The sequence below is a fragment of the Sander lucioperca genome, chromosome 2 (genome assembly GCF_008315115.2).
Source record: "Sander lucioperca isolate FBNREF2018 chromosome 2, SLUC_FBN_1.2, whole genome shotgun sequence".
NCBI classification, from domain to species: domain Eukaryota; kingdom Metazoa; phylum Chordata; class Actinopteri; order Perciformes; family Percidae; genus Sander; species Sander lucioperca.
Window position 1 is genome coordinate 37,871,296 of NC_050174.1, and position 12,009 is coordinate 37,883,304.

The window sequence follows — 12,009 nt, forward strand, 5'->3', positions numbered from 1 at the left end:
TTCTGGGTTCATTTGTCCCAAGCTGTCCACCCACAAATATTTGTCTATTTTATTATGTAGGACTTGATTCATCTCTAATATACGCACAAACATTTAGTGAGAAATTAAAAGTATTAAAGTCATCAGGATTGGTCAGAACAGGTTTTTTTGGATACATAAACAACCTTAAAATAAAAATAGAAAGGCAATATATAAAAAAAAAAATGAGGTGACCCTGACCACTTTTATATTTGCTTTCCTGTCATCAAGGTTACTCTTTTATCACTCAAATCCCTGAAGGATCATGGGACATCCAGATCATTGAGAGGAAGAAGTCGGCCGATGTCCTAGGTGGGTACTCCCTCATTTTCTGCTCCTCACACACACGTAACTATTTGTGTGTTCCTTGATTCCACACACACTCACAAAAGACAAGTGTGCGACAATTAACAGTCTTTCCACATGCTTAATGGAAATGTTTGAGTGTTTTGTACCTCTCCGAGTTTTCTATTTATCTTCTTCCCCCAGCTGTGACCGACCAGGCGGGCAACTTCTTCTTTAATGGCGCCTACAAGGTGGACACTCCCCAGAACTTTCATGCAGCAGGTGCCGTCTTCAAGTACCGCCGGCCCATGGATGTTTACGAGACCGGGATCGAGTACATTGTCGCCAAAGGCCCCATCGACCAGGCCATCAATATTCTGGTACACCTAACCTTCCTCCATCTGCCTCTCTCACTTGAACTCTTTCTCCACACTCACCTGTTGCTTCTTTATCATGAAGCTCTCCTCCAAATGCTCTTTTAGAAGATTGTAGTTAAACAGGCTAAGGAAATTATTACAGACTCCTCCCATGTCTTGTATTCAGAATATGAACTGCTCCCATCAGTCAGATGCTATAGAGTTCCAGTTAAATACAGAAGAAGATGCCTTAATAGGTATAAAAACGATTTCATCCTTCTATCAGTGAATCTCCTAAACTAATGCCATAAGCAGGGTGTGAGATGAGGGGCATATTTGAATGCACTTTACGTCTGTTACTGCACAATAATAAATCTCCCTAGGGACACATAAAGTAATCTTGAATCTTGAGCTAACTGTTCGATAGAGGGCGTGCATGTTACGTCATCATACATGTAGTGAACACAGCAACTCATCACAACGTCACCAGTTTGATTCTGGCTAGGGACCTTCGTTGCATATCCAACCCCTTTCTCTCTCTCCTCTATGTTTCTTGTGGCTATCTAATAAAAGAAGAATGCCAAAAAAAGGTATTTAAAAACTGTAAAAAAAAAAAGTTTAACTTGGCAGGAATATACATTTTGTGCATCAATATGCTGCTGTGGGCTTGCACTATATCTTCACCCTGACAAACTGTAGTGGTTTTATGTACAGAAGACACTTTAGTCTCCAAATGTGTCATATGTACGGTGGATTGGTGACTATAAAGGCCTGTACCGGTGTAGGAGTTTATACTTATTTAATGTTTTTTTTAATTTTCAGCGTGTGTCCTTAAAATGGAACTCTCTTGTGGAGTACTACTGCATATGTCAAAAAGTAGTAGAAAATGTGTATGTGAATTGATTTGTCTGTGCTTTTGTTTCTCCCGGCAAGACACTTTGTAACTATTGTTTTTACAAACAAAACAAATAGTTTTTTAGTATTTTTATTATCCTAAAGTGTATAGTGTCTCCAGAGGGAGCTGAGTGAAGTCTGATAAATGTCCTCAAGAGAAGTTAAAAAAGTAAAAAAAAAAAATCTAGGTGTGGAGTTAGAAAGGCTAAAGGCTGCTACAAGCATAACACACCCCGATCTCTGACTAAACTGTTGGCCCTCAATTGCATTGCATTGTGGGTAATGTAGGCACCAGGTTTTGACAAGGAAGAATAATATATGCAAAAAGATTAATATCTCTAGTTCTGCTGCATTGGTAGAAGTACTCTTTTAAGGCCAGTTGATGATGCAGAAAGTCCTTTTGTTGCTAGAGTAACTCATCTACACCAAGAGCTTGACCACTAACCTGCACCTGCCTGCCCTGGGACTGCTAACCCCCAAAGTAAAATGTGCATGCACATGTATGAACTGCACAAAGTACCTCCTCATTTTACTGTAATATTAAACTAAGGTTCTCCTAAAGCTTTTAAATTAAAGAAACAAACTGATGTTTGTTGTTTTGGCCTCTGCATTTTTTGTTAGCTAATTGTAAAATAAGAAGCCCAAGAATGTAAGCTTTAGGCTACTGTTCTGAACTCTTGAACTTAATAAAGGTCACTCTGATTAAGACTGCTGACTCAGGAGGTAGCAGCGAGGACCGCCAACCCTTGAGCAAAGAAATTGAGCACAGAGTCTATTAAGAATACAACAAGATGCTCATGTGTGATTAAAGCGGTCAGTGATGGTGTAGCAGCTCAGCCTCTAGAAAATGAGAAATGCCCAAAATGTGTGTATCGTCTCCTTTTTCAGAGTAAATGTAGAGATGTATATGCAATGCAGACGTAATGGCAAGTCTGTGTCTCAGGTTGATTGTGTTCTGACAGCAGCCATACATCCCAAACAGAGTCCATGTCACAGGCTGGGTTTGATAGATCTCTCTACAGGATGCTGGATCACAGAGATCTACCTGGACGCTCATTGTAGCTCTGCTGGTTATTCTTTGCTAAAGAGTTTTTATCTTCAGACCTATAAGCCAGGATGCACACCATGTAACAACCTTTCCTTAAAGAGCTGCATATTCTCCCTCTGAATTATAATATTAAATCTAGTGATTTGTAAAACTGTGGCAGACTCACATACAGTAGAGCTGATAGTGTATCAATGGCCAGTCAAGCCAAGTCCAGTACAAAAAAAGCATGAATGTAATGCAGTCCAATACAACAACCCTGCAATAAATCCTGCCAAGTTCTACAGTTGCACTGCACATTGTCCTGGGGAAACATAATCTTAATAATATATGCTCACATCTCTCCTACATCAAGATCATTCATAAATATAAAGTACATTTTTTTGAAATAACCTTTTATTTTAAGAACATTTTAAAGGCAGTTCTGAAACCAGTTATAATAGATGACAGTTTAGGAGTTGGTTTTAAATACAATAGACAGAAATAACAGACCTAGTGTGCAAAGGTCTTAGTGTAAAATCAGTTTGAGGCACTTTGGTCCTAGTTTTGTTATTAACTCTCATTGTTACTGGTCTGAAATCTGTATAAATTAACCCAACCTTGATTTGACTCGCTTCCCTCTCGTCACTCAGGTGTGGAACCAGAACGGTCGCACACCGTACATCACATACGAGTACACCGTCCTCCGAGACTCCCTGCCACCCGTCCCACCTCCTCCCGTCTACACCGGGTCAGACACCTCAGCCGGAGAGGTTTCTGTGGAGGTAGGTGGGCCGATGGCCCCGAACAGCAGTATTTACGACCAGGTGGCCCCTGAGAGCCAGTTGGAGCCGGGAGATGCCGACGGGCAGAAAGGCCAAGAGACCAACGAGGTGTACGAGGAGACAGCGGCCATCGACTGCGACCAGGACGGAGCAGCTGCCCCAAAATTTACAGGTAAGGACTAATGTAACACCTTAGATCTGTATGTTGTATGAGTATACAAAAATCCAGGCACCACTCAATCACCATGGAAAACGAGCAAATCACCAGTGATGGAGGAAGAAGTCAGATCCTTTACTTACTGTAAGTAAAAGTACTAAATCCACACGAGACTCACATTCCACCACTACAAGTACATTTTTTTAGGTTAGAGGCTTAAATGATTGATGCCTACCATGCTAAAATCTAAGCATGAAAGGCCAAAATATCTGGGATAGGATAATATCGTCCATGCTGATGTATTGGTTGGGCTCTAGTTTGAGGTGGTTTTTTGGCAGATGACACAAAATAGGTCAGATTTTACAGCCGATTCTCTATCTCGCTCGCTTTTTCTGTGTGTGTGTGTGTGTGTGTGTGTGTGTGTGTGTGTGTGTGTGTGTGTGCGTGAGGGAGAGAGTCCTTTGGAGCTCTGCATTATTTATGGTACAGACACATAAAGAGGATCAGCAGCAGATGAAAAATTCAGAGTTTCTTGGTGTGTTTTTTTCCTTTTAAAAAAGGCTTCATCACAAACATGAGCGGTAATGGCCTTCCTGTGGGCTCTCAGCTCACTGTCGAGGCCATTACACCACCGCTTTGGGCGCCGGTGAGACGAGATGGAGAGGTGGTTGAAAGGCTCACCAAACACCTTCTACACAGGCTGACGTCATATTACAGACCAGATAAAGTCACCAGAGCACTGGCTTTCTCCTCTCGCCTTCCTTTCTTTTCTTTTTTTTTCTTTTTTTTTTCCTTTTTGGTTATTTTTCATTCACTCACCGTTTTTTAAAATCTTCTGCAAATATTGTAATTTTAAATTCCCATCTCTTTGATGCACAGGTGTGACACCTTAGAAGAAACAATATGAAAACAGCTGCAAAGTCTTCCAATCTGAGCTGAATAAATTACGTTCTCAAGTGCAACATGACCAAAAGCTCCATCTCAGATTAATTGAATGAGATATCAATTTGCTCTCCAAGCAAAGCTGAATTGTCCTTTCCACTTTGATCCATCAGAAGGAAACAGCAGCCATGCAGGCAGCACTGCCAACCCTGCCTCTGCTGGTGGGCCCCTGGATACAGGACCAGACTCCCCAAACCTCATTTGGAGGGTCCTGCTGGATGGCCGAATTAGTCCCGATGAGCTGCTCATCAACATCTCAACCAATCAGCTGCTGACAGAGGGAGACAGTTTGTTCCCGTCAGAGGTGGGACCAGCGGAGGCGGACCTGAGCAGCCTGGAGCAAGACGGGCTGATGGGTATCAACGAGACGCTGGAGTTTACTCTGGGTCGCAAACGCAACGACAGCGGAGACAGTTCCTTCCAGAACAAAACAGTGCAGAGCGCTGGGAGGACCTCCAGCCGCTCCAACAGAACCAGGTAATCCAACAGAACACAGGTAAAAAAAGAGCATCAAGTACATTGAATCTCAAATGAGTTTTAAGATGATCCACAGCAGAGGTCCACTCACAGAAAGCCATTCCCTTTCGGCTGGATTCAGTCCTGACTGAATGTGTTCAGGTTTGGGTCTGCTGCGGGCTGAGGGAAAAATATGCTGCAGGCTGAACGAGAAGCAATCTGGGGGCCGGGAACACTGGTTTTCCTCTGAAGATATCCTCAGAGAGATGTAGCCAGAGGGAGTGGCAGAGAGACAGACAGCAACACAGAAAAGCAAGAATGTGGCAAGACAGTGGCGCAAGCTACTGTAGGGGACAAAGAAGGAAGTAGACAGACAGGTGGTAAGCCAGACAGAAAGCAGAACAAGTAGTAAGGAAGGCAAGCAAAGGATAAGTGAGACAGTAAGATAGACAGCTGCAAGCTAAGCAAGTGGAAAACCAGGTAGACAGGTAGACAGACAGATACTTTAGGCAGGTAGATAGGACAGGTGGACTATAAATCACTTGGACAGAAAGAGATCAGGTATATACAGAATGTAGGGCAGTTAGGTTAGACATGCAGGGAGTTGGGTAGACAGACAGACAGACAGACAGACAGAAAGACACACAGACACACAGACAGATAGACAGTTCAGGTATACATACAGACTGTAGGGTAGTTAGGCTAGACATGCAGGGAGATGGACAGACAGACAGACAGACAGACAGACAGTAAAGCAGTTTGACAGGTACTGTAGAGATATTGTACAGACAGTAAGACAGACAGGTAGACCTGGCAGGTTTTCCATTCATCATATTTATAATTCATGTTGGCTTCTCTCCTCTGTGTCCAAACACGGCTTCACCAGTTCTGCAGCCAGCAGCTATAAAACATGGGGCTGACACGCCCTCTCCTCTGAGAGACAGAGAGGAGAGGAAATGAGCAGAGCAGAGGAGCACAGAGGGGAGTACAGCCACACTTAGAATCAAATAATTCAAGTTATTTGCAAGAAAAGTGAAAAATGTGATGCAAATAGGGAAAGTGTGCTGTCCGACTGTAGTCACCTCTAGGGAGAAAATAATGTGCAGGACTCAGTCTGGCGTACATGGAGGGATGCCGGCGAGGAATAACTCAAAGTGATTTTCAAATAAACGTCTGGCAGAGGCGGAGGGAGCAACCGGTGTTATGACAAGAATGTGCACATGACTTTTATGTGATGTGATGAAAAAACAAAGTGCGTCTGCTGGGATGCAGGCTGTGAATCAGCTGTCACACTGTGGTCAGTCTCAGTGTGTGAGTGTTTCAGGCTCTGGTATCCTTAAATGTCCTTAAAAGAATATCTCACTGAAAATGTATCTTTTCAAAATCTGTCTTTTTAAATCTTGCTCCTTTGTGGGAGACAGTGGCTGTAATCAGCTCGGATTTATTGCAGCCACAGTTTATTTTACTGGTAAAAAAAAAAGCTTTTATAGAAACTGTTCCAACTTCTCCTCTCAACATTTGCATGCACAGTATGTTCCACTCTTAAATACTTGACATGAGGATAAATGCTTAAGCTACTGCTTAAGTTTTTACTTTCCTTATATGTTTGTTTACATGTTTGCATGTGTGTGTGTGTGTGTGTGTGTGTGTGTGTGTGTGTGTGTGTGGGGTGACAGGGGGAATCAAAGGATCTACCAGAAGAACCTGAAGCTGAGTGCAGCTGACATGTACCGCTGGAAACTTTCATCTCAGGAGCCATGCAGCATGACTTGCTCTATAGGTACATGCAAACACACACACACATGCACACGTACACACACACACACACACACACACACACACACACACACACACACACTCTTAAAATATGATTAAGATCTACAATATCAACAGACTGCAGACCAGCTTGCAGTAACACTTAAGGCTCTGACACTGGTTTGGTGAAGTGCACACTTGGTGCATCTTTATGTGCATTTACACTGAAGGACACTTGATTGAGTGATCATGTTTGAGGCCAGAAGTCCCAAAAGGCCTTCTTCACAGCAGACAGATGTGAATAATAACAACATTAACTGCATTCCATGTAATTTCAATAAATATATGTATTTAAATCTCACATTTTTAAACAAAGTACAGTTATGTGCTTTATGATAAAACAGCCTTTATACATATATGCTAGCCATCAAAAGTAACCTTAAAATGTTACTTTTTGCTGCTGCCGGTATTTAGATTATTATTATTATTATTATTATTATTATTTATTTAGTTGTGCCGTTTTGCTTGTGTGCTCACTGCGACCCTTTTGTGAATGGCTCTTCTTTACTTCTTTGATGGTAAAACCCCTTCTTTCTTTCTTTCTTTCTTTCTTTCTTTCTTGCGTTTTAGTCTCTTGTGTTTAAAATGTGCTATATAAATAGGTTTGCCTTGCTTCCTCAAGCTTATTGTTTCTTGCTCCCAATCCAGGAGTGTCAAAGTCCTTCGTCACATGTATTCGTTACGACGGTATCGAGGTGCACGATATGTACTGTGACGCTCTGACCAGACCGGAGCCGGTCCACGACTTCTGTATTGGGAGAGAATGTCAGCCCAGGTACAATTAAAACATTTCAATGAGCCAGAAATGATTCAAACATTAAGCAGGATATAGATTGCTACCTGTACAGACCCATGATGAGATGGGACTAATGTGGTGTTCCAGATGGGAGGCGAGCAGCTGGAGCGAATGCTCGAGGACCTGCGGGGAGGGTTTCCAGTTTCGCCAAGTTCGCTGCTGGAAGATGCTCTCGCCGGGCCTGGACAGCTCGGTCTACAGCGATGTCTGCACCATGGCCGACCTGGAGAGACCTGTGGAGAGACGACCCTGCAAGAGCCCCGCCTGCGGCCCACAGTGGGAGGTGGCAGAGTGGACCGAGGTACGAGACGTCTGTTATGATTTACCCTTGGAGCAAGTAAACAAAGAGAGAAGTGTGTTTTACGGCTTTACAGTAGCCTACTCATGACTTTGCCTGTTCACAGCTGATAATGCTTAGCGACTCTGTACTTTTTGTTTTGGCTTTTGGGTTTGTTCTTCATTTTAATTGGTTTAATTGGATTATTGTTTGATTTAATTTTTGAAAACTGATGGATTCTCCAGAGACACTTACCAGACAACAACATAAAACCCTAGATGTGATTTGAGCCAAAGGGGTTTAAAAAAACTGAAAAGTGAAGAGTGAAATGAAATTAGAAATGTTCAACTTTTCTCTGGAGCAACGCGGTGTTGAAACAGCCATACGTCCAAATACAATCAGCTGTTCTCAGTGCTTTTTTAAAGCAGTCCTTGAATATTTGTTACCACATTCTTGGTACATTCTAAACATCAGGAGTCACTTGTGTTGTAGCTAAATATAAGTCGTAAACATGTATTATGTTTTTTGCTCTTAATTTATCAACTACAAACCAGGTGGCACATTAGCACAGAATCAACAGCTATAAGGCTTGAATTGAGCAGCAGAGTTAGTTAGTTTTCTAGCCTTCTGCAGGCAACAATACATATATATTAAATATATTACGGGGTAAATCAATATCACTTCAGAGTCTCAAGATGTTGTTTCTGGTCTTTTCCAGCAGATGTCAGACTCTTTAAAAGCAAAGTGATTAAACATGGCTCCAAATAAGGGTAAATTGGAGCAGTTCCAAATGTAAAAGTTAAGCACTAGTAGCAGTACTCAGTCTGCAAAGTCTGTCAGTTTTCCAAAGAAAGCTGGCTTTCCAACAGTGATCTGCCAATGCTTCACCTTTAGACATGACAGTATTTATCTTATCAAAAACATGTCTCTGTGTGATCCAGTGTCCTGCTAAATGTGGCAGCAAAGCCCAGGTGACCCGCGATGTCCGCTGCTCTGATGAGACCCGACCCTGTGACCAGATGACCAAACCACCAAACATCAAAAACTGCACCGGTCCGCCCTGCGAACGCCAGTGGACTGTGTCAGAGTGGGGGCCTGTGAGTGTTTTTACTCCCCAATGTACACGACATACAGAGACAGTAACATATACAGTATAACAACACATGTTACGTGTTTTGGAATTTATCACCTGTAGCTGCTCTTGTTGCTGCTCTTATTATAGACATTATAGACAACTGACACAGTTACTTTGTATCCAAACAAAACAAAGTGGCAGACAGTGAAGTGATGTCAGGCATTTCATTTTAAGCTAATTTGTATAACCTGAGTCCTGTGTCTGAGTTCACTTTGACTTTCTTGCCTTATATTTTAAAATGTTTTTCCACTCTTTTAAATGTTTGTTGGGGTTGTTCCGCCTCACCTGTTCCAGCTATTTGTACTTCAGTGCCACAGTGTGAATTTATGGTTTGTATTGTGTTGCACAGACAAATGTAGTTCCTGATGTTCCTTTCAAAGTCAAAGTCTGGAAACCTGCAGGTCTAATTTACAACCATGGAGTCCAACCAAGCACAAACATGGACAATGTGAAATTTTCTTTGCACAAAGTAAAATATTATTGCAACAGCTAATGTTGGGTCAGTAAAGTTTATATTATTATTTAGAAAATGACTGTGAGCACAATGTACCTTTGCATTTTTAATGTACTTCGCTTTACCACTATTATGTACAGATGTGCCAACATAACAGCCCTGCAGTAAATCACTATTTTATGGATTTATATTTGTTGTTAGCGTCTGTATGGGTGGGTTGTTACTCCTCCTCCTCTTGTAAAGTGTACATCAGTTTGATTTTAAAGCACTTGTAAGTGTATTATAAGAAAGAAAAAAAAAACCTTTTTGTTGGATCTATCCATGCAGATCATTTTGTTTTTTTGATATGTCTCTGAGATTTCCGCCTCCACCCCTATTTAAAGGAGGTGAATGGAAATGCGTTTGTCTTAACCACAAGATCCACTGATAATGTCTATCAATACCATATAAACATTATTTATAACATATAAGAGTTATTCCAAAAAAACTGAGGTTTTCTGGTTGTTTCAAGCTTTTGGTTTCACTTTAAAACCATATTGGCTAGATGGACAAACGTTAGTTCAAGTGTCGGTCAAACGTTTGTAAAATATATAATACTTAGGACAAATGCTTCTGTAAAAAATACTTATCTTGCCTACAGTAGTGTGTCGTACCACTCTGTATGAATATTAAAACATGAGGTTGATTGGAAGCTTCAACTACATTAAATAATCATCTCTGGTAACATGCGTAAGCACATGATTTTATCTGATGTAACGTGGCGGGATGTGACTTAATGTCATTTCATTTTAAGTGATGTCTCCTTTTTATTTAATACGATGTGAGACGACCAGGCATTGTTTGACTCTGAGCTTTGTGACAAAAGAGGCAGTGAAGAGAAAAGGAATGCATACTGTTGATCATGAATCACCCAGTTTGACCCTCGTTGTCGCAGTGCTCGGGGTCGTGCGGCCAGGGGAAGACGGTCCGTCACGTGTACTGTAAGGCTGCGGAGGGTCGCGTGGTTCCTGAGAACCAGTGCTCTACGGAGGACAAGCCGCTGGCCATCCATCCCTGTGGGGAGAGAGACTGCGCGCCACACTGGCTGAGCCAAGACTGGGAGAGGGTGAGGCCTTGAATTAAGATTTAACTGTTGATTACCTTACCTGAACCACTCAGTCGATTGATTGCTTTGCTTGCTTACTTGCTTTTCTCTTTTTTATATTATTGTGAATTGAAAATCTTTTGGTCTGTTTGTTTCAGAAGTAAGCATTTTGAGGACGTCATAAAGTCTGAAATTAAATTGTCATGGACAGTTATTCCATGGTTACGGTTTTCACTTTCACATCAGCAAGGAAACACTTTGTTTTAAAGGTGCACTATGAGTTCCTGCACGGTTTCAGCACAATTTCATTTTTGTCTCAAATCGTAGGCATCTCTCCTTGACCCGCTAGCTGCCTGCCCCCTGAACACACTGTGAAAACGCCCGGTCTCGGGAGACAACACAGGGGTCGTAAACGTCAAACAAACACTAGGGGCACAGGCTGTGCACCAAAATACAACAAACCACTCCAGCCAATTGACTGACAAGATGGTTGAGGGAGGAGTTGGGGGTTAGTGACAGTTAGTCAGTTAGTCATGACAGTTACGGAAACATGGGGCAGGGGCGAGCTTGCTCGGTTTTGTTTGGAATTTACTTGGAACATCAACAGAAGTGACGTCATGCAGGAATTCATAGTGCACCTTTAACTGCTTTGTGAAGAAACTCTGAAATGTAGAAAGTCCCGTATCAGACATGGATACTAGTAACTTTCTGTTTTTGTCTGTAGTGTAACACAACCTGCGGTCGTGGCATGAAGCGAAGGCTCGTCCTGTGTGTGGGCATCAGTGGAGGACAGTTCCAGACCTTCAATGATGAGGAGTGTGGAGGCAGCGAGAAGCCAGAGGAGGAAAACACCTGCTTTGAGAGGCCGTGCTTCAAATGGTACACCACCCCCTGGTCTGAGGTGAGGTCAGCACAGTACACTTCACCTCTGCTCTGCAGAGTGGGCGTCTCTGCACCAGTAAGACCACAAAGACAAATCCTCCTGATCTTCAGCCGTGTATAACAACTGTGTTTCTGGTCTTGTGTCGTCCTCAGTGCACTAAGACGTGTGGTGTGGGTGTGAGGATGAGGGACGTCAAGTGTTACCAGAGCAGGGAGCTGGTCCGAGGCTGTGACCCCCTCACCAAACCGGTGGCCAAACAGACCTGCACTCTGCAGCCCTGCCCCACTGAGCCGCCAGGTAACACCTCAGGGAACGCTGCTCTGCCTCCAGAAGCTTACCCACACTGTTCTTCATTTTAGAAAACAAGATCTACCTGTTCATCTTACAAAATCTGAAAAACAGATTATTCTAGCCACAAGTTTCCGGCAAGCTTTCCCCGAAAGTAGATCCCTCTGCAGTTAGCTACTGACAGGGCAGAAGAAGACAAAGAACAGTTGAAAAAGAATAGAAGAAATCATCTGTCATTGGTAAAATAAACTAGAAGCTTTGCATCACAGCTACACATTCTATGGACTGATAAATCACAGTTACTCCAATCTAACCACTGAGCAGAAAATAAACACCAACTCAATATTTGGAGCCACATCG

At 42.5% G+C, this 12,009-nt stretch overlaps 1 protein-coding gene across 2 annotated transcripts in view; it reads left to right on the forward strand.

Moving 5' to 3' along the window:
• Positions 1-12,009, forward strand: part of adamtsl2 (ADAMTS-like 2) — a 31,380-nt gene that overhangs the window by 16,337 nt on the left and 3,034 nt on the right. For both annotated transcript variants that reach the window (XM_031305654.2, XM_031305652.2), the window contains exons 8-18: positions 250-330; positions 508-683; positions 3,231-3,534; positions 4,575-4,938; positions 6,594-6,697; positions 7,381-7,507; positions 7,616-7,829; positions 8,747-8,902; positions 10,329-10,499; positions 11,203-11,379; positions 11,514-11,658. In XM_031305654.2, coding sequence (XP_031161514.1) covers positions 250-330; positions 508-683; positions 3,231-3,534; positions 4,575-4,938; positions 6,594-6,697; positions 7,381-7,507; positions 7,616-7,829; positions 8,747-8,902; positions 10,329-10,499; positions 11,203-11,379; positions 11,514-11,658 — 2,019 coding nt within the window. The remainder of the gene's footprint in view (positions 1-249; positions 331-507; positions 684-3,230; positions 3,535-4,574; positions 4,939-6,593; positions 6,698-7,380; positions 7,508-7,615; positions 7,830-8,746; positions 8,903-10,328; positions 10,500-11,202; positions 11,380-11,513; positions 11,659-12,009) is intronic.